Source organism: Danio rerio, chromosome 15 (assembly GCF_052040795.2).
Source record: "Danio rerio strain M-AB ecotype USA chromosome 15, GRCz13ab, whole genome shotgun sequence".
Classification (NCBI taxonomy): Eukaryota; Metazoa; Chordata; class Actinopteri; order Cypriniformes; family Danionidae; genus Danio; species Danio rerio.
Window position 1 is genome coordinate 14725529 of NC_141035.1, and position 24472 is coordinate 14750000.

The window sequence follows — 24472 nt, forward strand, 5'->3', positions numbered from 1 at the left end:
GACATAACAGCATATAAGAGCCCATATGCTGTATATTTTTGCTCCTTAAGACACCCATGTTGGCCTTTTCTACATTAAAATGTTATTATGTTGTATTTTGAAACTACATATTACTGCATTGTACAATAGACCTTTTTTACAAACAGTCAAATGTTGTATTTCAGAGCATAATAAAAGCAGTGCACTGCTGAAGTAGGCTTCTTCTACATTCAGACACATTCATATGTTTGAACTGCATAACAATTAGGGATGCAACAATTATAGATTTTGGTTGTATGATTATATAGTCTGAAGAATAATCATGGTTATACTGTTATCACGTCTAATTCAAATTCAAGCTTTATATTATGTAAGTAGCTATTTAGATTAACTGTTGTTTCCATCTGCATTCATGCATATATAATCATTTTAATAATAATTTGTCTAACATATCTTTTGTTTACATTGCACTGAAAGGCACACACAACTCTCACCATAAGATGTTATCTACTGCGTGCGCCCAGAAAGCCGCAAGTGTGTTGCTCCGCTGGAGCCAGCATATTGTCATCTATTCTTTAGATTTATTAGAAATAACAAACTTGCAAGCGGAAAAGACGTGATATGGGAACGGCCGCTGCTATAGTTAATCCTGTGTGCGTGCGTATTAGCCTCGGTGTACTTCAAACTTAAACTAGCACACAGGCAACTTGGATTTTTACAGCGGTTTCGTTTCGTTCCGTGCAACAGAAATGCTGCTTAGAGAAGACTTTACGATTAATTAACTGTGACGAATTAAAGCGCAGTTAATAGTGAAAGTGGCTAATCGTTACACTCCTATTAACGATATCAGTGCAAGGCAAATAGCCTTTTCTACAAACATGTTTTCAGCTGCCCGCACCACTCGCTTATGATCAGTGGCGCAAAAAAGGGGGTATGCAGTGTATGCGGCGCATAGGGGCGCCACACATGGGTGGCGCCATTGTACCAAAACTATTTTTGAAATTATGCATATTATTATACATATTAAACTAAATAAATACATATTTTTGGTCAAAAATGTTTATCCTGCATTTTACATGAATATACAGTTGTATTTTATTGAATACAAAATTATACCACCCCTCCCTCTTCATTGACCATTTGATAGATCCGTTGCTCGGTTACAGTCACATGTTCAAAATGGAGAGAAGAGTAAAGATAAGTGGAGTGCAAAATAGAAAACAAAGAGAGAACAAACCATGCCTTAAAATGAAAACTGCCATGACAAATTGGATAATAAGGAATTGGTAAGCTTAACCCACTCTATTATTACCACACTTTTAATCAACTTCTAATGTTTTTGGGAGGGACAGGCTGCCATATCATTAATTATTCATTATCGCCACTCAGTCACTGCATGCATGGGCTTTTAATTAACATAAATGCAATGACAATTCGTTTTGTTCATGCTAATTTAAGATATTATTAGTTGTATTTGAAAACGAAACATGTTTACATATTATTAAGCGTATTTGTCTGTTCACACACACGAATCTCAAAGTATCCACTTTCATTCATCTTCAAATCGCGGGTATAGAAGCCGTCTTTATCACTATGGAGTGCGTCCATCACTTAGCACAGTTGATTTAGAGGCTGCAAAAGGGCGGCAATAGACGCATAAAGCTTTACTGGAAAAGAGATGAATGCGGCCGTTTTTACATCAATTTCATCGTGCTGTCAATTCAAAATAATGCGAAAGCTTAATTCTCTTAAACAGTTCTTGCAATTATATCACATGAGATCGGCTCGGTATGCTCTGTTTAACAGTTTTCTGTTAAAAACTGTTAACTGTTTGCTTGTGAAATGCTAATTTTTTCCACTTAGACTTACTTTGCGTCCTGTAAATAGCGAATGTGCTCTTGGCGCGACGCAGCTGACTCTTAAAGGGAATAGGAGATGAGATTCTAATTGGTTTATTCTTAAAACACACCTATAACCCATTAAGAAAATAAACTCAACCCTTTTAGACCATGCGCCGAAGCGCAAGGCAGATTTCCCGTCCTTAAATTAGCAAAAACGCGTCCTGACACGCCCTGAAAGCATTTGCGCCCTGCCTTTTGCGCATGGACCGTCAAAATAGAGCCCAACGACCCGCCAGTGGTCCGCCTTAGAACGCCTTCCTTTTTAGACCAGAACGTCTATGGGCGCACAAATGACCGCTAATGTATTTGCTATTTAAACAGCGTAGCGCAACTCCTCAAAACGACTTTTGCGCCAAGCTGAAACTACCAAAAGACTATTGCGCTGCGTCTTGCGCCACACTGCGCCGGGTGTATGATAGGGCCCCTAGTGTTAGATTGGCTAAGTCATGCTAACAACGAAAAAGCATGCTAATTGCGTACTAGGAACAGGGTAGAACATGCTAATGAAATCCAAAAATATGTAGGCAACAATTACTTGATTAACCATCAACCATTACCCCAAGTGATATGCTAAATGTTAGCTAAAACATGCTAGTATTGTTTTAAAATATGGGTTTTCCAACTTAGTGAGCTAATCTCCTGGGCTTAGCTCTAACTCTAAATAAAGATCCTAAGCCTCATTAAACCAAATAAAATAAAATAAATAAATAAAATAAAATACAATAGTAATCAGTCACCATTGTGTTTTTGAAGCATACTATACTAAAGTGTAGCTTACTATACTCTATCATAGTATTTACAGCTCTGTTAATTAATACTTAAACATAATTTAGTATTAATCTTAGATAAATTGTAACAAACATGGTAGTATGGTTTAGTTTTTACATTAAACTTTGTAGTAAACTTAGTAGAGTATTGGGTAATTTTGTTTATTTTACTGTAGTTGTTGTATTACCTCAGCAAATCTATAAATTAACAGATTATATCAAGTACTTAACTATAGGATGGTTTAAAAACACAATAATGTTTACTATAAATTACTATAGTATTTCTTTCCATATGAGCAGATACATGTGGTTGGATCTAAACCTTTAATTTTATTGCATTATTATAATTATTGTTTTTTATGGCTATTACATGAGCAGATGTTTTAAGATGTCATTCCAATTCAAAACTACTTTCATTCCATTTACCCTCAAGTAAAAATGTCTGAACCGCACATTTATTACCTGCACACACGTATACCTTGAGGGACCTATAAAAATGTGTGTGCTTTCTCTATGTGCTTAAGCATGTGGTTTGTACGTGTTTTTCCATGTCAGTAGGTCAAATGTGATCTGAGGTGAGTGCTAGTTTTCGGTTTAAGAGTAAAACTATGTTCACATGAGGGGTTTTTCCCTTTTGCACCCAAACTTTCACAAAAACAGAGTGTCTGCCCTGCACACAAACACCTAAAGTGCTGCAAAAAAAAAAAAAAGGCAGGAAGGCAGATGAAGGGAGCGTCTACTGATTCTCAGAATGTGCTGTACAGCGAGATCCAGTCAAATACCACAACCTGTCACATGCCGCTCGTCAACCTGAAATATCACAGCACTCACAAGCCTAAATAAAGGCTTTTGAAACTATAGCTTGTGAAAGGCTTACAACATGTTGCTTTATAGACTTTTTGAAATAAATTACCATTGAAATCATCAAACAAACAAATAAATAACATTTATTGTGCATGTCGTCTTTTTTGTCTGTTGTGGGTTAATATAATATAATATAATATAATATAATATAATATAATATAATATAATATAATATAATATAATATAATATAATATAATATAATATAAAATAATATAATATATGGGTGGTGACGTAGTAGGTAGTGCTGTCGCCTCACAGCAAGAAAGTTGCTGGTTCGAGCCTCCGTTTCTGTGTGAAGTACGCTGCTTAAAACATGTCCTGGATAAGTTGGCTGTTCATTCCGCTGTGTGGACCCCGGATTAATAAACTATTAATATAATACAATATGATATAATATACAGTTTAAGTAAAACATATATTTAACTTAAATATTGACTTAACTGAATTAATTTAAATCATCATATAAACCATAATCATTTATTCATCATTTGTTTACATGTGCCAAAAATTTATTCTGGTGTGTGTTCACTGTAAGGAAGGTTTCCAAAACTGAAGATTTACAAAAGATAGCCCTGTTCATTGTTATGCTTCCCATTAAACACTTACTTAAGATTCTTGTTATAATATTAATTAAATCAGTAATAAAGTTATGTAAAATAAGTCTATGATAATAAAGAGACCCTGAGATATTCAAGATGTGGGACAAACTTGCATTTAATATAATATATTATAATCCAATATAATATAACATAACATACAACCTTACAGCAAGAAAGTTACTGGTTCGAGTCCAGGCTGGGCCAATTCAATTTTCTGTTTGCATGGGTTTCTTCGGATGCTCCCGTTTTCCCCTCAGTCCAAAGACATGCACTTTAAGTGAATTGGGTTAACTAAATTGGCTGTAGTGTGTGTGTGTGTGTGTGTGTGTGTGTGTGTGTGTGTGTGTGTGTGTGTGTGTGTGTGTGTGTGTGTGTGTGTGTGTGTGTGTGTGTTGGTTTATGTGATTTACGAAGACATTTCATATGAATACACGCCACATTATGAGGACATTTTCAATTATGAGGACATGGTCGGAGTCCTCATAATTTTAGCAATGTAGAAGTGCTTCTTTAATGTAGAAGAGCTCAAATCCAAAATTTCTCCACATGACTTTATAGTTCACATAAACCTGATTTTGTGTATTACGTGTGTATTCGACATGCGCCCCTGTAGCCCGGACTGGGTACTGCATCCCCTCATTAATTATGCATGCGAGTGTATGAAATCGCGGCATGTGATTGGCTGACCATCAAACGTCCTCATAATAACTGTATCTGTCAAACATCTGTGTAAACAATAATGATTAAAAAATAGTTTTAAATATGTATAAATATGAATTACGTTCTAATTAAATAATAAAAATCCCCCACTACCTTTATAAGATCAATAAAGAAATAAATGCCTGTTATTGGCCAATCGCCACCACCTGACTCAATCAATTCCGCGCTGGACAGATGGATATCACTCATCGTTTGAAGACAAGACAAAGAAGCACGGAGCTTGTTTATTCGACGATTGATTGCATACGATTGATTAAATGTGAATTAATTTATGGAAACTGATAGCCACTGAACTCAAGCGATTTTATGCTGGAAGATCCGATGACACATGGGTGTCAATCATCAGTTTCAAGACCTTTAAGGTAAGACTGTTAAATAAACACCCAGATAATTAAGTGTACTAACGTTACACGATTAATGTGCATTATTTGACTAAACTTAACAGCGAGTAAACCAAGTAACCTTGTTAACCTTGTAAGTTAGCGTACTTTTCATTTCCTGTCAAGAATGATGAACTATCGTTTTTAAAATGATGATTTATTGTTTTAGTATTACGTTTATGTTTGCAATGTCGCCATGGCTTACCAAAATAACAGATGCGTTGCATGTAATCGTTTATAGTGTGCTTATTAATTTTGTAAGATGAGTATTTGCTAATCAAGTCATAACGTTATTGTCAGATTGATATCACTAATGTATGTAATGATAAGTTACACGTTATGGTCTAACTTGTTATTAGACGTTTTTACTGCACCCAAGATACAAGACGAATATGTTTTCATAACTGTATGTTAACTGTATTTTTCATAGCACGTGCTGATGAAGTAGTTTAATCGTTTTATTTTGTCCTCATTTTCATTTTATTTATGAATAATGTTGCTTACACTTACAAAATGGTCACAAGACATTCACATATGGTAAATCTAAATGTGAAACGTGGTTCCAAAACACTTTTGGTGGTTTTGGCATGAATTAACATGGGATTCACACAAAAGTGTTCCAGAAGCACACATTTCACATTTGTATTTTGCACATGTGAATATTTCTGTAAAGGTAACGTGTATACAGATGTTTCATCCTATTAAATATGTAGTCTGTGTGTATTTGCCATATCTAGACATTTTACTGACAAAGAAAATGCAAACAAATAATTTTAAGTAACTTACATTTTTTTTCCTGTTTCACTGGCATGTCATACTGACATGCATATTACAGACTAAGCACAAACTTTAACATGTGTACCCTTTGAAAAAATAAACTAAATATGATAAAAAAAAAAATTACAAAAATGCATTGATGTACAGTGACATTGGTGCATTGCTTGCGACAAATGGTGACAGCAAGGTCGCAGAGACTCAAACTGAAACCAAAGGATGAAGCAGTGTACTATGCTTTGACTTCAAAAGATAAAACTGGGTTTGAAATAAAATACATAAGCGTATTCAAAGGTAAGAAAAAAAAGTCTGTTTACGTCAGGGATCTCCAATAATTGTTCTTTTTCATGACTAATCTGAAAAATCATTTGCTAGGTCGGGGAGTATTCAGCTCTAGCCACTATAGAAAAGAAGATTTTCTAGTTGAATATAGAGGAGACATAATAACCAAAGAAGAATGTGAAAGAAGACTTTATCATAATGCACTTGAAGTGTTTTTGTTTCAACTGCTTTTTAATGGAAGACTGTTATGGTATGTATATTGCTTTATTAAATTTGCTAACATTTATGTTTCTGTATTTTCCTTAAATATATATATAAAAAAGGAACTTGTCTTTTCCAAAACTTGATAATTTTTTTTGATCTGCAATTACTTACTGTGTAATTTAGTAACTACTGTAATTACATGAGGTGGCATTGTTTTCTATGATTCAGGGTTGATGCTGCAAGAGAAGATGGCTCGTTGGGTAGACTTATTAATGACAATCATATAAACACAAACAGCAAAATGGAAATAATCAATGTTGATAGAAAACCCTATTTGTGCTTATTCGCAACAAAGGACATCAGTCCAGGGCAAGAGATCACTTATAACTATGATGTTTCAGAATGGCCATGGAGGAACAAGGTATGCAGAGATTAAAGTTGTTTTCTTAAAAATTATTTGGTTATATAAAATTAAGCCAAAATAAACTTAAATCTTTGAAAAATACCGTATTCTGCAAGCATTTACATTTGTTTAATATTGTGTTGTTCATCTAAACAGGTGACCTCTGACACTGAAATCCAGACCAGTACTTCACTTAGCTGTGCAGGACAGAAAACTGGAACACAGAAGGTAAATGACTGAGAACACTGACTGTATATTTTCCCTTAGTTTAGCTCTATATATGCTAAAACTGTCACAAAGTTTACTGTTTATACAGTTTGTCAGTTCTGTAAGGATTTACTTGTGTTAATAGTGTTGTTCATCTAAACGGGTGACTTCTGACACTGAAATCCAGACCAGTACTTCACTCAGCTGTGCAGGAGACAATACTGGAACACAGAAGGTAAATGTCTGAGAACGCTGACTGTATATTTTCTCTTAGTTTAGCTCTCTATATATGCTAAAACTGTCAAGTTTACTGTTTATACAGTTTGTCAGTTCTGTAAGGATTTACATATATTAATACTGTGTTGTTCATCTAAACAGGTGACCTCTGACACTGAAATCCAGACCAGTACTTCACTCAGCTGTGCAGGAGAAAATGGTGGAGAACACAAGGTAAATGTCTTAGAACACTGACTGTATGTTTTCTCTTAGTTTAGCTCTCTATATATGCTGAAACTCTCAAAGTTTACTGTTTATACAGTTTATCAATTGTGTAAATATTTACATGTGTTAATATAAGGGTTGGGTATCTTTTTTTTTTTTTTTGATACCTACTGTAAATCGATACTTTTAAAACGAAACCGGTGCCAAAACAGTGCCTGAACCGATACTTTTTAGCCACAAAATTATGGTGGATGACTCTAGAAGAATCTTTTATTTGACAATTAAAAAAATAATAATTTTAATAGAACAATATAATTAAAGTTTCAAGTAAACATCAATTCATATTTTTGTATTTGAATTGCATTAATACATTTCCTTTGATCATTTGTTGGTTAGCATGAATTTAGGATTTGCAATTTGAAATTACATTAGCTTACTATTAACCTGTGGGGGAGCGGGCAGGGGCCACGTACTTTTGGAGGCACATTTTAACATGTATATCACAAAATACTTAAAAAATGATTCAAAGTCATTTTTTTTCTTGCATCACTTTGCAGTCTTCATAAACAAGATAATTAAATAACTTAAACTCAAAATAACCTTCCTTGTTCATTTATTTGACAAGTAACGTTATACTGGTGTAGGAGAACACATTTCTAACATTCAAGTACATCAAGGCACATTGTTGCATCTGTAAACTTTAACAGGCCTGCAGTTGAAGTCAATTTATTTTGCCTTCCCATTCATTTAAAATAATTTTTCTGAAAATGTTCAAAGTGTTTCCTAAAAAAAAAAGAATTATTCCAGAGTTATTATAAGTTCTATATCTTATTGTTTATTTCATAAATAAAAGCTGTTTTTAATTTAAATAAAAATAAGGTCAGTATTTTTAGCCTCTTCAAGAAATATTTGCTGGATATTTTTGATTTACACAAAAAATCAGTTACAAAATAATTTGAATAATTTTAACTTTCGTAGTAAACTGATTAAGTCATTAAATTACACTTTAATCTGAATAAAAGACTATAAATACTTAAAGGGACTTTGTCTGAATACAACTGTCTTGCAAAATAAATAGTAAAATGTTCTGCACTGACTGTCAGCATGGGGAAGATAAAACAGCAGATTTTAGAAATAAGTTATAAGTTAAACTATTGTGTTTAAAAAAGTGTTGTAAATAAATCATGTGTTGAAGACGGAAATCAAAAATGAATGAAGGCAAAACTAAACAAGTTGAATATGACTTGCATGAGCGTGACTGAAAACTACATCTGATCAATGTCTTACATCTGTTCTTTGGTACTTACCGACTGTTTGTAAATTCAAGACTGCATTTCCTAACGTTAAACTCTGTACACTAGATTTCTAATTAATAATGGTCTCTGCATAGCCGAGGACTTCCTATTATAAAAGTGTTAAAATCGCTATTGAAAACAGAAGTCTAATATCATCAACAGTGGACATTTTGATAGTGTTTCACAACCTGAACATGACTGCAGTTCAATCTTTTTATTACCTGTGTCAATTTGGGCGTCAACTTCTGACGAATGCAGGGAACTGATCCGCGCAGCACCTTTACAGAGAGCAAGTGCCGCGAAAGTAGAGTTCCTCTGCCTTTGAGCCCTCAAATGTGTCATTAAGTTTGACATGTTTTCCCCTTACACGACACAACTTTTGTAAAGCACATTGCTGTGTAAGAATCCTTGCTTGTAAAATATGCTTTAAAATGCTTAGTTTAAGCAATTTTGATGAAAGTGGTCATGCGTGTTGATCTGGAGTGTCGCTCTCGCTGACCGAAAACCAGGCTGAATGTGCTTTACTGCGCGCATTGCGTGCGTCCGTTCCCTAAGCGACAGTAACAATCACTTACATTGCCTGTCCGTATTCCTCAAAGTTGTTGAGGATTAAATGTTTACGTCCTTCATACGTCCTTGTCGCAGCACCAGTGGCACCGAAATTAGGCCCCAAAATTCATATGCTGATTTGATCCGGTACACACTGGTTACTTAGGTACCGGTGCTATAATGGCACCAGGTTTTGGTACCCAACCCAAGTTAATATTGTGTTGTTCATCTAAACAGGTGACCTCTGACACTGAAATCCAGACCAGTACTTCACTCAGCTGTGCAGGAGAAAATGGTGGAACACAGAAGGTAAATGTCTGAGAACACTGACTGTATATTTTCTCTTAGTTTAGCTTTATATATTTGCTGAAACTGACAAAGTTTACTTTTTATACAGTTTGTCAGTTCTGTAAGGATTTACATATATTAATACTGTGTTGTTCATCTAAACAGGTGACCTCTGACACTGAAATCCAGACCAGTACTTCATTCAGCTGTGCAGGAGACAATACTGGAACACAGAAAATAAATGTCTGAGAACGCTGACTGTATATTTTCTCTTAGTTTAGCTCTCTATATATGCTGAAACTCTCATAAAGTTTACTTTTGATACAGTTTGTCAGTTCTGTAAGGATTTACTTGTGTTAATAGTGTTGTTCATCTAAACAGGTGACCTCTGACACTGAAATCCAGACCAGTACTTCACTCAGCTGTGCAGGAGACAATACTGGAACACAGAAGGTAAATGTATTTGATACCTACAAGTGTTTGATACCTAGCAGAATTGCTCTCCGGGTTATTTGTGTAATTGGATATTATGTCATTTTTAAAATGGGAATAGTTAGGAGATGCAGGTTTCTCTTACTAAAGTCAGATTGGACCAATAGGTTGTGTGTTGCATGCCGTTCAGGAGTCGGGGGTGGGGTGGGGCTGGGGGAAAGGGTGACTGACGCATGCTGCTGCTCCCCACAGCAACAGAGAAGGCTTGGCAGAGCAAAAAAATACTGCATTACTATTTTTGTTAAATAATTTTTTTAATCATACTAAAATAACACTTGACAGAAGTTCACTCAAAAGCGCAAGTTCTTTCTGTCATTAATTACTAACACTCCTGTTATTCCTACTACTTTCAGAACATAAATTTTGATATTTTACCATATGAAAATGCAATGCAGTTATGAAAATTGTGAAATTAAAGCAATAGTGCAGAGATCTGGTCCCCGCGTCAGGTCAGGGTGCACCTGTAACCTTTAAAACGAAGATCCGGAGGCGCACTAAACTCACACGGGAAAGAACTGGGCATTCAATTCATGTTTTAGTTAAATAATTCTTAAATACAGCTCTCTTGATCTCTAAAAGGGAAAAAATGCAAAAGAAATTTGTCGTTAAATTAATTTTAGCAGGGACGCAACTGCCTGTCATTTTCACATTCGTTTTTCAGTTAGGGATTAGGTCTATTAGAGTAACCTAATAAAAATGTTTTGTTGGACACCGTAGTCTACACAATAATCAATATTATAATTTATTGTATACATTATTATTAAAACTAAACTATACAATTGATAAAACAAAACCCTTTTTAATGTTTGCTTTCATTTTGACACCGCTAACAGTTGTAATAAGAAACATCACATTATGCAGAAGTTAAAAAAATACCTTTTGAGTTTAAAGATGATCAGCCTGCCAAGTCAAGTTTACAGTGTCATAAATGAAATAGGTAGCATGAGTAAAGGGGATTTGCAACCTCTCGTATGCGCTGCAGGCAGACTGAATGATAATCTTTAAAAATATATATGCAATACAAAACTTTAAACATTTATGTTTTTTTAAATAAAAAGAAAAGAAATCAGGAGAGTGAAATATCATTTAAACCACTGGTCTGGCGCTGATACTTTATTGTTTGTAGCTAGAAGAAGAAAAAAAAAGCAGATGAAAACCTGGCTGGGGAGACGGCGATAACATGGATTATCTGTTCTTTAGAAAAGATCACGACATTGTGAGGCGTTTATCATACAACGCAATTCGTGTTTATAATCATTAATATTAACTAATATTAAAATTCTCTCTAGACTTTGTTTTAGGGCTTGTTCTTGTATGCTAAATATACCCTAGGCTTATTGCACGTACAAATCTGATTGTGAAGAATGATTAAGCGCTCGCATTTTTTATTGCATCTTTTTCGCTGATTATTTATCTTTTTATTTTTTTAAAGTGGTGAGAACATTATTTACTGGCAAACTTGTTCCTCGATCTCGTACATAAACAAAAAAAGTAGCCTACCTAAGTTAATTTACCTTTAATGTAAAAATTAAGGAATAACTTAACTTAATATTAATAAATAAAACATCGGTATAAACGTACGCGTTTAACTTTCGTTAATAAAACAACACAAAACTGTTTATAAATATTGTAGTTAAATATTAAAAAACTTTAACTGCTTGAAACCTTATAATAATAACAATTAAATGTTACTTTACTTAGCAAACAGCCTAAATGACACTTTACTCATCAGTGTAATAATAATATAAATATAAATAATTGTAAGTAAAAAGAAAATATTAACCTAGTAACAATGTAAGTCAGATGTTTAAAAAAACAGCGTAGGTTCTCTCCACCTTTTGTATTCGTATTTTAAGTTATTTGCCAGAAAAACTAACATGTTGACTTTGTCCGGTTTAAGTGAAGAATGGGGTTATAATGTTTCCAGCAATACACTGTTAGACGGTGTGCTTGTAGCGAAAATGCACAGACAGGCTACTTTTTCACAACCATGCGATAGGGTTTCTTGCTTCTGTTCCGCCGCCAGCATTTCTCGCAAAGCAGGTTTCTCTACGCTGCGGGGCGGCGCGTTCTTAACTAGTTACCAAATATGTTGCTCCATTTCTCATCAATGTCTTCAATTTATCAATTTCTCTTTTTTATTTGGCCATTTTTGCAAATGCCTCAGCTCAGCCAGGCATGGCAGGGCTTTTGCATTTAGAAGACTGGAGTTGATTAAAGCCTACATGGCTTTTTTTCCCTCGCCGTCAATCGCCACTAGCTTGCATGGTTCGGGACCCGTGGATCTGCGTATCGATGGATTTGCTCTAGTGTTGTAGTGTTTGGACTCTCAGCAGTGAATATTAAAACACACTTTAACACTTAGAATCCCCCTACAAAAAGCTTAATCTAAATTAATTCGTTCACCTTTCTCGGTCGGCATGAATCCAAAATGTTCCCAGATGTAAGATTTCGTTTTCTAACAAGATTCATGGTTGAACTTGAACTTGCTGAATCGCGCCTAATGTTATATTCTAACAGATATGTAATACTTGGCAACATAACAGTAATTTGTGTTTTAAAGTGTGTGACGTCACGTACTACCGCCGATGACAATGGACAACCGTGGTGGCAACTAACCCCGGTGGTGACCCAGTTGTCACTGTGACCATCACAGCACTAGTCTTAAGTATATATATAAAAAATATCGCAATATATATCGCAGGAAAAAAAATATTGCAATGTCAATTTTTTTTTCCAATATCGTGCAGCCCTAGTGTGTAGTGTCCCCATAATTACTGATTGTGCTATATTGTGTATTAAATTAGGTTGTGTGTCCTCATATTTACTGTTGCTGTCATGTTGTGTATTGTGGGGGAGGGACAGAAGATGCAGGTTTCTATTACTAAAGCCAGATTGGACCTATTGCTTGTGTGTAGTGTCCCCATAATTACTGATTGTGTTATATTGTGTATTAAATTAGGTTGTGTGTCCTCGTATTTACTGTTGTCATGTTGTGGGGGAGGGACAGAAGATGCAGGTTTCCATTACTAAAGCCAGATTGGACTTATAGGTTGTGTGTGTGTGTGGTGTCCTCATAATTACTGATTTTAGGGCTGTGCAAATAATCGATAATCCGATTTCGATTTTGACTTCTAACAATCATGAAAAAACATTAATCAAGATAAACGATTTTTGCATCATATACCGCCCCTTTCCAGTTTTGCACATTTGTTGCTCTGCAAAGCTCAGTTCCACGTAAAAATGACTAAAAGCATCTACTGTAATGTAACTTTTGCAGCACGGGATGAGCATCATTCATTTATGTACATTCGAATCATTCATGTTTTTAAACGTGCAAACGAGCGCATGCTGTTGTGTGTGCGTGCTTGGCCTCAGAGACGAGCAGAGCACACACATCTAAAGTCATCTTAAAGTGAGTGCTTTAATGGTCAAATACATGCACATTCGTGTCAGAGCGCGGTGTTTAGTGATTATTCATTTTAACCCTCATTTTTGAAATAAACTAGTTGAGAATAAAAAAACATGTGAAAGAGAAACCATATCAGAGCCGCACTATTCTTTTAAGTGACAGCACGCAATATTCCTGCTTAAGGAATTAATTTTTTATCAAACAAATGGAGAAAACCTCTCGCTGCTCTTGACTGAAGGACTTTTGTAGCTAAAGTTTTTTTTTTTTTTCTTGCAGTGAAGATGCTTAAAGCTCAGTTTTTTTCATATTTTTATTTTATTGTATTTATTTCCCTTTCCTTATTTACAGGAAGGAAAATAACTGCATATATACCGTTAACGTCAGAATTATTAGCCCTCCTGATTTATTAGCGACCCTTTCCCCCCAATATCTATGAATGGAAAGAATTATTTTCAACCCATTTTTAAACAATAGTTTTGGTATCTCATTTCTAATAACTGATTTCTTTTAACTTTGCTTTGATGACAGCACATAATATTTTACTAGATATTTTTTTAAGATACTAGTATTCAGCTTAAAGTGACATTTAAAGGCCTAATTAATGTAATTAGCCAAGTCATTGTATAACAGTAGTTTCTTCTGCAGACCATTAAAAATATATATTGCTTAACGAGCTAATAATATTGAGCTATTAAATTAGATTTCAAAATATTAAAACCTGCTTTTATTCTAGCTGAAATAAAACAAATAAGCCTTTACCAATAGAAGCAGGAAATACTGTGGAAAAATTCCTCTGTTAAACAACATTTGGGAAATATTTGTATATAAAAAAATTCACAGAAGAGCGAATAATTTTGACTTCAACTGATAATTCGTGAGAACAATTATGACCAAAATAATCGTCATTATGATTTATCCCATAATCGAGCAGCCCTAACTGATTGTGCTATATTGTGTATTAAATTAGGTTGTGTGTCCTCGTATTTACTGTTGTTGTCATGTTGTGTATTGTGGGGGAGGGACAGAAGATGCAGGTTTCTATTACTAAAGCCAGATTGGACCTATTGCTTGTGTGTAGTGTCCCCATAAATACTGATTGTGTTATATTATGTATTAAATTAGGTTGTGTGTCCTCGTATTTACTGTTGTTGTCATGTTGTGGGGGAGGGACAGAAGATGCAGGTTTCCATTACTAAAGCCAGATTGGACTTATAGGTTGTGTGTGTGTGTGTGGTGTCCTCATAATTACTGATTTTAGGACTGTGCAAATAATCGATAATCCGATTTCGATTTTGACTTCTAACAATCATGAAAAAACATTAATCAAGATAAACGATTATTGCATCATATACCGCCCCTTTCCAGTTTTGCACATTTGTTGCTCTGCAAAGCTCAGTTCCACGTAAAAATGACTAAAAGCATCTACTGTAATGTAACTTTTGCAGCACGGGATGAGCATCATTCATTTATGTACATTCGAATCATTCATGTTTTTAAACGTGCAAACGAGCGCATGCTGTTGTGTGTGCGTGCTTGGCCTCAGAGACGAGCAGAGCACACACATCTAAAGTCATCTTAAAGTGAGTGCTTTAATGGTCAAATACATGCACATTCGTGTCAGAGCGCGGTGTTTAGTGATTATTCATTTTAACCCTCATTTTTGAAATAAACTAGTTGAGAATAAAAAAACATGTGAAAGAGAAACCATATCAGAGCCGCACTATTCTTTTAAGTGACAGCACGCAATATTCCTGCTTAAGGAATTAATTTTTTATCAAACAAATGGAGAAAATCTCTCGCTGCTCTTGACTGAAGGACTTTTGTAGCTAAAGTTTTTTTTTTTTCTTGCAGTGAAGATGCTTAAAGCTCAGTTTTTTTCATATTTTTATTTTATTGTATTTATTTCCCTTTCCTTATTTACAGGAAGGAAAATAACTGCATATATACCGTTAACGTCAGAATTATTAGCCCTCCTGATTTATTAGTGACCCTTTCCCCCCAATATCTATGAATGGAAAGAATTATTTTCAACCCATTTTTAAACAATAGTTTTGGTATCTCATTTCTAATAACTGATTTCTTTTAACTTTGCTTTGATGACAGCACATAATATTTTACTAGATATTTTTTTAAGATACTAGTATTCAGCTTAAAGTGACATTTAAAGGCCTAATTAATGTAATTAGCCAAGTCATTGTATAACAGTAGTTTCTTCTGCAGACCATTAAAAATATATATTGCTTAACGAGCTAATAATATTGAGCTATTAAATTAGATTTCAAAATATTAAAACCTGCTTTTATTCTAGCTGAAATAAAACAAATAAGCCTTTACCAATAGAAGCAGGAAATACTGTGGAAAAATTCCTCTGTTAAACAACATTTGGGAAATATTTGTATATAAAAAAATTCACAGAAGAGCGAATAATTTTGACTTCAACTGATAATTCGTGAGAACAATTATGACCAAAATAATCGTCATTATGATTTATCCCATAATCGAGCAGCCCTAACTGATTGTGCTATATTGTGTATTAAATTAGGTTGTGTGTCCTCGTATTTACTGTTGTTGTCATGTTGTGTATTGTGGGGGAGGGACAGAAGATGCAGGTTTCTATTACTAAAGCCAGATTGGACCTATTGCTTGTGTGTAGTGTCCCCATAATTACTGATTGTGCTATATTGTGTATTAAATTGGGTTGTGTGTCCTCGTATTTACTGTTGTTGTCATGTTGTGGGGGAGGGACAGAAGATGCAGGTTTCCATTACTAAAGCCAAATTGGACCTATTGGTTGTGTGTAGTGTCCCCATAATTACTGATTGTACTATATTGTGTATTAAATTAGGTTGTGTGTTCTCGTATTCACTGGTGTTGTATTCACTTATACAGTAGGTTGTAGGCATGGGCTGGTATATGATTCTGACAGTATGATTACTTTGGATTAAAAAAAAAAAAATCAAAGTATATATTTTTTTAAGAAACATTTAAATTATTTTGAAACGTTCAACATGTCAGGCTAAATAATAAAAATATATAATTCAGTGTTTTCTTTAGAATTTTTTTCAGATGTGGCGGCAGACTCTCTTGGGCCTTTTACACTGATCTACCAACTACTTAAACAAATAACGCACAGCAATACTACTGTTACAGAAAAGTTCACTCTGTTATAATTCACTTAAAGGTGCAGTAGGTTATGTGCCAAAATGCTAACCGCTGAGCATATTATCTTTGGACGGCGGGGAGGGACTGTGATTCAAAGCCACAACCCCTGAAGTAACTAGCGCGCGCACCGCATCACAACAACAGACAGACAACCCACTAGTTCATGTCATTCGCCAGTTAGACTTAGTGTTTAGCCAGCGTCGTGCAGGAATTACATATTACTTAGCCATACTTACATGCTATTTCAGAGCGAATATTCAGAGTAGCGGTAAACGGTATAGGAAGGCTGGCATTGTTCAAAAATGACCCAATGTGAATATAAAAGTAACTTCAGCTCAATAAAGCAGTTAGGCGGAATAGAGCTATTTACTGATGTTTTGTTGTTAAACTAAATATAAATCTACATTATCGATGCTGTAAAAAGGACCTTATGAAACTGAAAATAATCACATCAATCTTTCACTGGGAGATTTCAGTGGCTGAACAACACGTCTGTGCATATAAGTCATTCACAACAGAACACAATCTAACATTAGCTTAGCCTGACTAAAATAGTTTTAAAACAGAACATTACCTGTCTAACAGTAATACTTCAGCAATGGTGTTGTCTTTCTTCCAGCGTGCTCAAGTTACTCCAATATTGATATAGGTTTTTAAAAGTTTCAATTCATATTTTGATTTCTCCTGGTCCGTCTCGTGACGGCCCGGCAGCTTATGCAGACGGGCACATCCTAATGGCTTGAACGGATGCGCAGAAGTCCCAATCTACATTTGCTGACAGACAGTCTGAGCTGCTTATCGGAGTTATGGGAGATGTCGGTCCGACTCTATTTAATTGGGTAAACATTTTTTAGTTTTATGCCTTGCCCAGAATATAAAATTACATTTAAACACATTTAGATCATTTACTGTAATCATTACTATTGAACTGTGAAGAGACTTTCAACCAGCACAACAACAAATGTTTCTGAAGACAATCACCTGCACCTTTAACTTTTAATGCGTTTTGGTGCGTTTTATAACCCGCTATTAAAAAAACAATGACTGAATGTTTTGAATGAGTAGTAATGTAGCAGTGGTGGGGTAAATTTTGGTGTGGCGCCCCGCCATGAAAGAATGAATGTAGTGGAAACCATGTAATTGACTTCTGTTATCTCCATTAGTTTTTAAAAACACAGATTTCTTTACAACATGAAAATACATCTTTGGAGATCTTTCTTTTCTTTGAATTATAAGCCACTGCACTGTTCAGGTGCACAGCATGCTGAATGGTGGTGCACAAGTGATTTGTTTTTCAAATGTTTGAGGAATTGTGGGATGAATTTAAGCTGAATTGTAGTTTATGTTGTAGATGGTCTTTGACAACATCTAAAAAAAAAAAAAAAAAAAAAAACGTTCATATACCTTAGGAATGGTATAACATTTTTTTTTTTGTTTTAACTGTAAACCTTGAAACTGACTATCATCCCATGCCTAATAGGTTGTGTGTTGTGTCCTGATATTTATTTACAGTGTTATATTGTGTATTTAACATGGGTTATGTGTTGTGTGTCTTTCTACTTACTTATGGTGGTATATTGTGTATTAATATAGGCTGTGTATTGTGTCCTTGTGTATTTACTGCTGCTGATGATTTTTTTTTTTTTCAACAGATTTGTAAACTTTATGTAATATCAGTAGCTGTGTCAAGCTTGGATAAATGTGCCAGCTGCAGTGGGCCCTACAATGCATTCAAGTGGATTAGGGTGAAATGTAAAAGTAAGTATTGTGCTTTGGTAAATTAAAAAATAATAACAATAAAAAAATTAATTGTAACCCTCTCTGTGAAAACCCAGCTAAAGTCATGTTTTGATTTACTGCTCTCTCTCTCTCTCTCTCTCTCTCTCTCTCTCTCTTTCTCTCTCTCTCTCTCTCTCTCTCTCTCTCTCTTTCTTTTTTCTAAGAACCTGTTAAAAGGAATATTGCCAATATCATAAATCAAGTTATTTCATTTTGTTTATTTACATTTTTATTAAGGCACAATGTAGTGCCAAGTATGGTCAATTAGTTTATCGTACTAATTAAATTGTTGCACCTAAGTGCTCTCACGATGTGGTATGCGGTCCAGTCAGTACTGAAATTTGAAAAACGTCCGCTAAACGTTCCCACTAAAATTTAAGCACTGTTGATCGTGTTCTTAAACGGCACTGATTTGCTGTTGTGTTCACATGCTCAACAGAAATGACTGTTATTGACTGTGAAGGTCATCAACTCCCCACCGTTTACTAAGTGTAAACACAAAAATTCGGACACTGGAGTGCTTTAAAGCAGTGAAGATCAGTCGATTCATCAGGGGATTGTTCATATGTCAGCTCAAAGACAGACCAGCTGAACTTCACAGCTTTAAAACGTTCCAGTGTCCTTGTATCTGTGATTACACCAATGTTATAATAGTTTTGGATATTTTATTAGTTTCAGTTTCTATTTCGTTTTGACCTTTGGTTTTCAAATTCCGTTAGTTTTAATTAGTTTGAGGTAGATTTCTTAATTTTTATTAGTTTCTATATTTTAAAAATGTCATAGTCTTAGTTTAGCTTTTATTAGTTCCAGTATTTAAGTTTTTTTCTAAATAAGGACATTTGTTAGGTGCAAGATTCAAAATCAACAGCATAAAAACCATCCTCAAATTCAAATACAACAGCCCACAAGACAGCAGTCTTAAGTACAATATGTGTGCAAGGCTTCTTCTGAGGTTAGACACAGTAGTGATGGGCAGGGCTGGATTAACCAATGGGCATTATGGGCACAGGCCCAATACGCATTTAGATTTTGCCTACTCTTCATCACGAGCAAGAGAAGTAGGAATCATTAATATGTGTGTATTATGGAGGACTCAGATTCCTAGAATTGGATTGGAGAGGTGTTATATCTAAATCATGTGCATTATAAGTTTGTAGAAGTTATACACTAAAAATACCCTTAAATATAAATGTTTGTGCTGCTTCAGTAAACTTGAACAAATATATTAAAATCCATTAATTTCCCCTAGTTGTATTAGTATTTTTTTCAAAGTGTGCTTTAAATGCTTAAAAATAAGTTTAATCTTTGTAAACTAGAAATATATGTAGTGTATATCATTCATTTTAAAAATGTGGGCAATACATTATAAATTAATTTTATTTAACAAATATTATATTAATCTTATTTTTTAATTCAACTATGGGGTGCGGCTATAGGGGGCCTACAAGACATTGTGTCCAGGGGCTTCTGAATTATTAATCCGGGCATGGTGATGGGAGGTATAGATTTTTAACGTGGATGTTATGACTCAACATTATGTAGTCAGCAATAGTAATTCAGTCAGTTAAAACATCACCATGATATGAAAAATGTCTTACAGTAAAGTTTTGCAACCAACTGAATCATGATTCACTTATTTAAATTCCATTACGATTGTCTGTTAAGAAATAAACTTACGTTTTTCACCAGATCCTCTCATTTAAGCCATCGGTTTAGCTGCAGTTGTTTTAAATTCAGTTCAGTCATACAGCAGGCTGTACCTTTTGTGTTTGGTTCACTGAATCATGCATGCGCAGTTTTATCGGTTCACCGCTTCTCAATGTAACGTTACTGTTCTAAAAACTGAATGAGTATATATTGGATTATTCAGAGTCAGAGGGGGGTATTAGGCTTGTTATAAAGTAAGTAGTTTGTGGATAAGTGCTTACTTGAGACGCGATTCGTTTGAAATTATTCAGTTTGATTTGGTGAGCTTGTTCAATTGGTTCACTTAGAAGATCCGGTTAAAAAGATTAGTTTGCGATACTGAAATAAAATCCATTATTGAGCACAAATATGTTTAAGTAATAGTTTTAAGTCTCTGTAATTAATGCTGTCACCGTGCTGCTGTCATGTCCACTCGTTGTTTTTGTCGCGGGAGCAACAGTGAGGATGACTAGAGAAGAACCGGCTCAATCTGGCCAATGGCGGCAGGAGACTCGGGTGCGAAAAGGTTAAAAACAAACACCTGCGCGCAGATTATATTTACTACTAAAAGGCTTACAGTAAGATTATGTATTAAATACATTTACAAATATAAAAACGAAGGAGGTTTTTGCTATAACTTTAGTTAGTTTCAGTTAGTTATGTATGTACACAATACAGTTTCAGTTAGGTCTAGTTTTTAAAAAAAACTCTCATTTTTTTTTTAGTTAACGACAATTATTTTACATTTTAGTTTTCGTTTTTTTGTTCGTTTTCATTAACTATAATAACCTTGGCTTACACTCAGTAAACATTGGTGAAATTGGTAAACTGATGACCTTTTAAGGCCAATCACAGTCATTTCTGTTGAGCACGTGAACACAATGGCAAATCAGCGCTGTTTAAGAATGAGCTCAGCAGAGCCCAGATATTATCGGGAAATAGATGTTTTTAAATTCCAGTACTGATCAGTTCCAAATTTGAGTATTGTGAAAATACAATTACTTCTAGTAACAATCAAAAAAAGTTAAATAAAGAATGATTGAGAAAAGGGTGTGGTTGGGAAATGGAGATGAGCTCTGATCAACATGGTGCTGATCCCATGAATCTGTTTTCTTATTTGCAGTCATTCTCAAATCTTCTGAAAATTACGCAAGAAGAAAAACAAAGACCATGGTCTCCTGATGAAATTGCTGCAGTATTGAGACATTTCCAAAGCCATGTTTCCAAGGGTAAACTTGCCACAAAAATAGAATGCCAACAATGCAAATCCGCAGAGCATCCTATGTTGGCAAATCGCTCTATTCAAAACATCAGGGACTTTGTCAGAAACAGGTTTGATGCTGAAATGGAATCAGGTAGAAGTAGTCTTTTTGATAACACTTGACTTAAAGAATGTGTTTATAAAACTGTAATAAAAACTATATAATTGTTATAAATGTCATGACTAATGAATGAGATTTTATGCATGCTTATGACAGTTGTAATTTGATGTAATGTGCTTCGTTATGTCAATTTTAAATGACAACTTAACAAACCAATACATCACACGTTTTTTTATTTTTGTCATGACAACTTGACATTACCAAGACAAGAGAAAAGCATTTAATAAATCGGTCAAATATGATTGTCATGAGGGCATTATAATTGTGTAATTTTATAAAATGAACATTAATATTATTTAAATTTTAAAACAGCTTCATTCATATTTTTCTTGATCACGAATACAGTGGTAAAAGGTGAATGTGTTGTTAGAATGTTGTGATTGACTTCTAATAACATTTAAAAAAAACATTTTTAAAAATGTAATTTAAATAAATAAATTAAAAATTAAAAAGTGATTAGAAAAATATTCATGAAATAATTATAATGGTCTCATGGCAACCATAAACTACTTCGCCTCTGGCGAAATCCTGATAAATAAAGGGACTAAGCTGAAAAGAAAATGAATGAATGAATAAATGTTATGTGCAACGTTTAAAAAAAAATAATAATTTACACGCATTCCCACTATTATACTCGTTGATCAGTTTTAATAAATTTAAGTGCACTTGTGTGTCTGCCTCTATTATTGATCAATTGGTAGAGGTTGATATGAAATTTAGAATGTAAGCAAAACTAAACAGTTTTTAGAAAGAATAATAATCTCATTAATTGAGTAACAGTAGGCTACATGTCCCTGTTGAAGGTCAGTGAATTTAAGATAATTATTTATTAAAAAGGACTAGCCATTCTCGTACGTGACTTTGTTCTTTGTGTGACTGAAATGTTGGCAATAGCTATTTTTCCATCTAATAATATTAATCAAATTTATGTGCAAAACTAAAATATTGCATAAAAGATGCGAATAAAGCAGCGTTTCCATCCAACGAGTCAAAGAGAACTAAATCGCCACTTCCTGATTAAACAGGCGCCAAATACCAACTGTAAAAATAGAATTTACTGCGGTATAAGAAGCTGCGTCAAGCTTTTCTTTATTTAATAAATGTACTTATTTATTAGAATTAGGAGAACAGACGCTCTTGATACACTCCAGACGCTCTGGAGATCATTAATAATATAATAACATTAATATTGAAACAGTTAAGAAATTTTAGAATGACCAAAACAACATTTGAGATGTTACTGTGTGCTTAGCCTGCTGGTTTGTCCATTTACACAGTTTGATCAGCATATGATCTCTTATAACAAATCTTTTTTTAATGTACATACTGTAATTTGTCAGTAAAAGTGTTTCCATCGTAGTTTATGCACATCTTTTCTATCGAATAAAAGTTTATCCTACTCAGTTATGTGCAAGTTTTTTATGCATATTTTCAAAAGTTATGTGGATCTGACATTTCCATCAATCATTTTTATGCGCATCTCCAAAATGAGCATTAAAATTGGTGGGTGGAAACGTAAGGCTAAGGTGAGAAAGACCTGTGTTTTCTGTGAACAAGTGAACAAGATGATTCTCACACCCTTTCAAAGCAAAAACACTAGGCTAAAGGATCCAGTTCTCAAAAGTCTTGTGCACAAATGTTCTGTGTGTGTTTCATGGCCTTTTTTCAGTGACTTCTAAATTTTAGTTTTTCACTAACCACGCATAATCATTTCTTTCTCAAAAAACACAAACACATACAAACATGCTGCATAGGTATTATTGTAGCTCAACTTGTGCTGTTTACAGTGTTATCACACTTTAACCAATCATATGTTTTTTAAGATACTGAAAACAACACAAATGTCAGTGCATGTCAATACTTCTTCATAGCCCCAAAACACCCTCAGACGCCAGAGGGATAATACACTTAGTAAAGCTAATGTTTTATTTGTATTAATTCGATTTTCTAAACGAGCACAAACTAAACTTTGCATTTTGTTCATATGCTGTGTTCTGCATTTGTTCTATTAGTAGATTGTTTTAGTTGTCATACCAAAGAAACTACAGTTGCTTGAATACACTCTACAGATTTACATTAGTGTGTATGTATAATGTAAAAACAAACTGATCAGGATGCCACATAAGTAACTATAAGGGCATATTTGTAAATTACTTTGTATCTAGATGGAAAAAGTTCAAAACATTGACTTTGTTTAACCATGTCCTTATAAATCAGTTATGTCCTCTTAATACACAAGGTGTTTAGTTTTGTGTGTGTGTGTGTTTAACTGTTCGTCCTCCTAGATTACTTATGTCCTTTTAATACACAAGGCATTTACTTTTGTGTGTGTGTAACCATTCGTCCTCCTAGATCACTTATGTCCTTTTAATACACAAGGCATTTACTTTTGTGTGTGTGTAACCATTCGTCCTCCTAGATCACTTATGTCCTTTTAATACACAAGGCGTTTACTTTTGTGTGTGTGTGTGTAACCTTTCGTCCTCCTAGATCACTTATGTCCTTTTAATACACAAGGCGTTTACTTTTGTGTGTGTGTGTAACCATTCGTCCTCCTAGATCACTTATGTCCTTTTAATACACAAGGCGTTTAGTTTTGTGTGTGTGTAACCATTCGTCCACCTAGATCACTTATGTCCTTTTAATACACAAGGCGTTTAGTTTTGTGTGTGTGTAACCATTCGTCCACCTAGATCACTTATGTCCTTTTAATACACAAGGCGTTTAGTTTTGTGTGTGTGTAACCATTCGTCCACCTAGATCACTTATGTCCTTTTAATACACAAGGCGTTTAGTTTTGTGTGTGTGTAACCATTCGTCCTCCTAGATCACTTATGTCCTTTTAATACACAAGGCGTTTAGTTTTGTGTGTGTGTAACCATTCGTCCTCCTAGATCACTTATGT

The 24472-nt window shown here is 34.4% G+C and overlaps 1 protein-coding gene and 1 long non-coding RNA gene across 3 annotated transcripts; both read left to right on the forward strand.

Moving 5' to 3' along the window:
• The first annotated feature begins 5014 nt into the window (after positions 1-5014).
• LOC147840535 (uncharacterized) lies at positions 5015-21994 on the forward strand. Of its 2 annotated transcripts, XM_087283754.1 has the most exons (10): positions 5015-5193; positions 6700-6892; positions 7031-7102; positions 7227-7316; positions 7460-7531; positions 9604-9675; positions 9820-9897; positions 10036-10107; positions 18373-18478; positions 21309-21994. In XM_087283754.1, the coding sequence occupies exons 1-10, from the start codon at positions 5138-5140 to the stop codon at positions 21365-21367; spliced, it is 870 nt and encodes a 289-aa protein (XP_087139880.1). In that variant the 5' UTR covers positions 5015-5137; the 3' UTR covers positions 21368-21994. The 2 variants fall into 2 exon arrangements, with proteins under 2 accessions (XP_087139880.1, XP_087139879.1); XM_087283753.1 differs by lacking the exon at positions 5015-5193 and having other exon boundaries at positions 6652-6892.
• LOC147840536 (uncharacterized) lies at positions 11763-16489 on the forward strand. The gene is made up of 3 exons (XR_015509130.1): positions 11763-12953; positions 13109-14786; positions 16065-16489. It is a non-coding gene; the product is annotated as an uncharacterized LOC147840536 (long non-coding RNA).
• Positions 21995-24472: the final 2478 nt, after the last annotated feature.

Coding starts and splice junctions, on each gene's coding strand:
- LOC147840535 (XM_087283754.1), top strand. CDS start 5,138: ATGCTGGAAGATCCGATGACACATGGGTGTCAATCATCAGTTTCAAGA. Junction 6,893..7,030: donor AATGGCCATGGAGGAACAAG/GTATGCAGAGAT, acceptor TCATCTAAACAG/GTGACCTCTGACACTGAAAT. Junction 9,898..10,035: donor CTGGAACACAGAAAATAAAT/GTCTGAGAACGC, acceptor TCATCTAAACAG/GTGACCTCTGACACTGAAAT.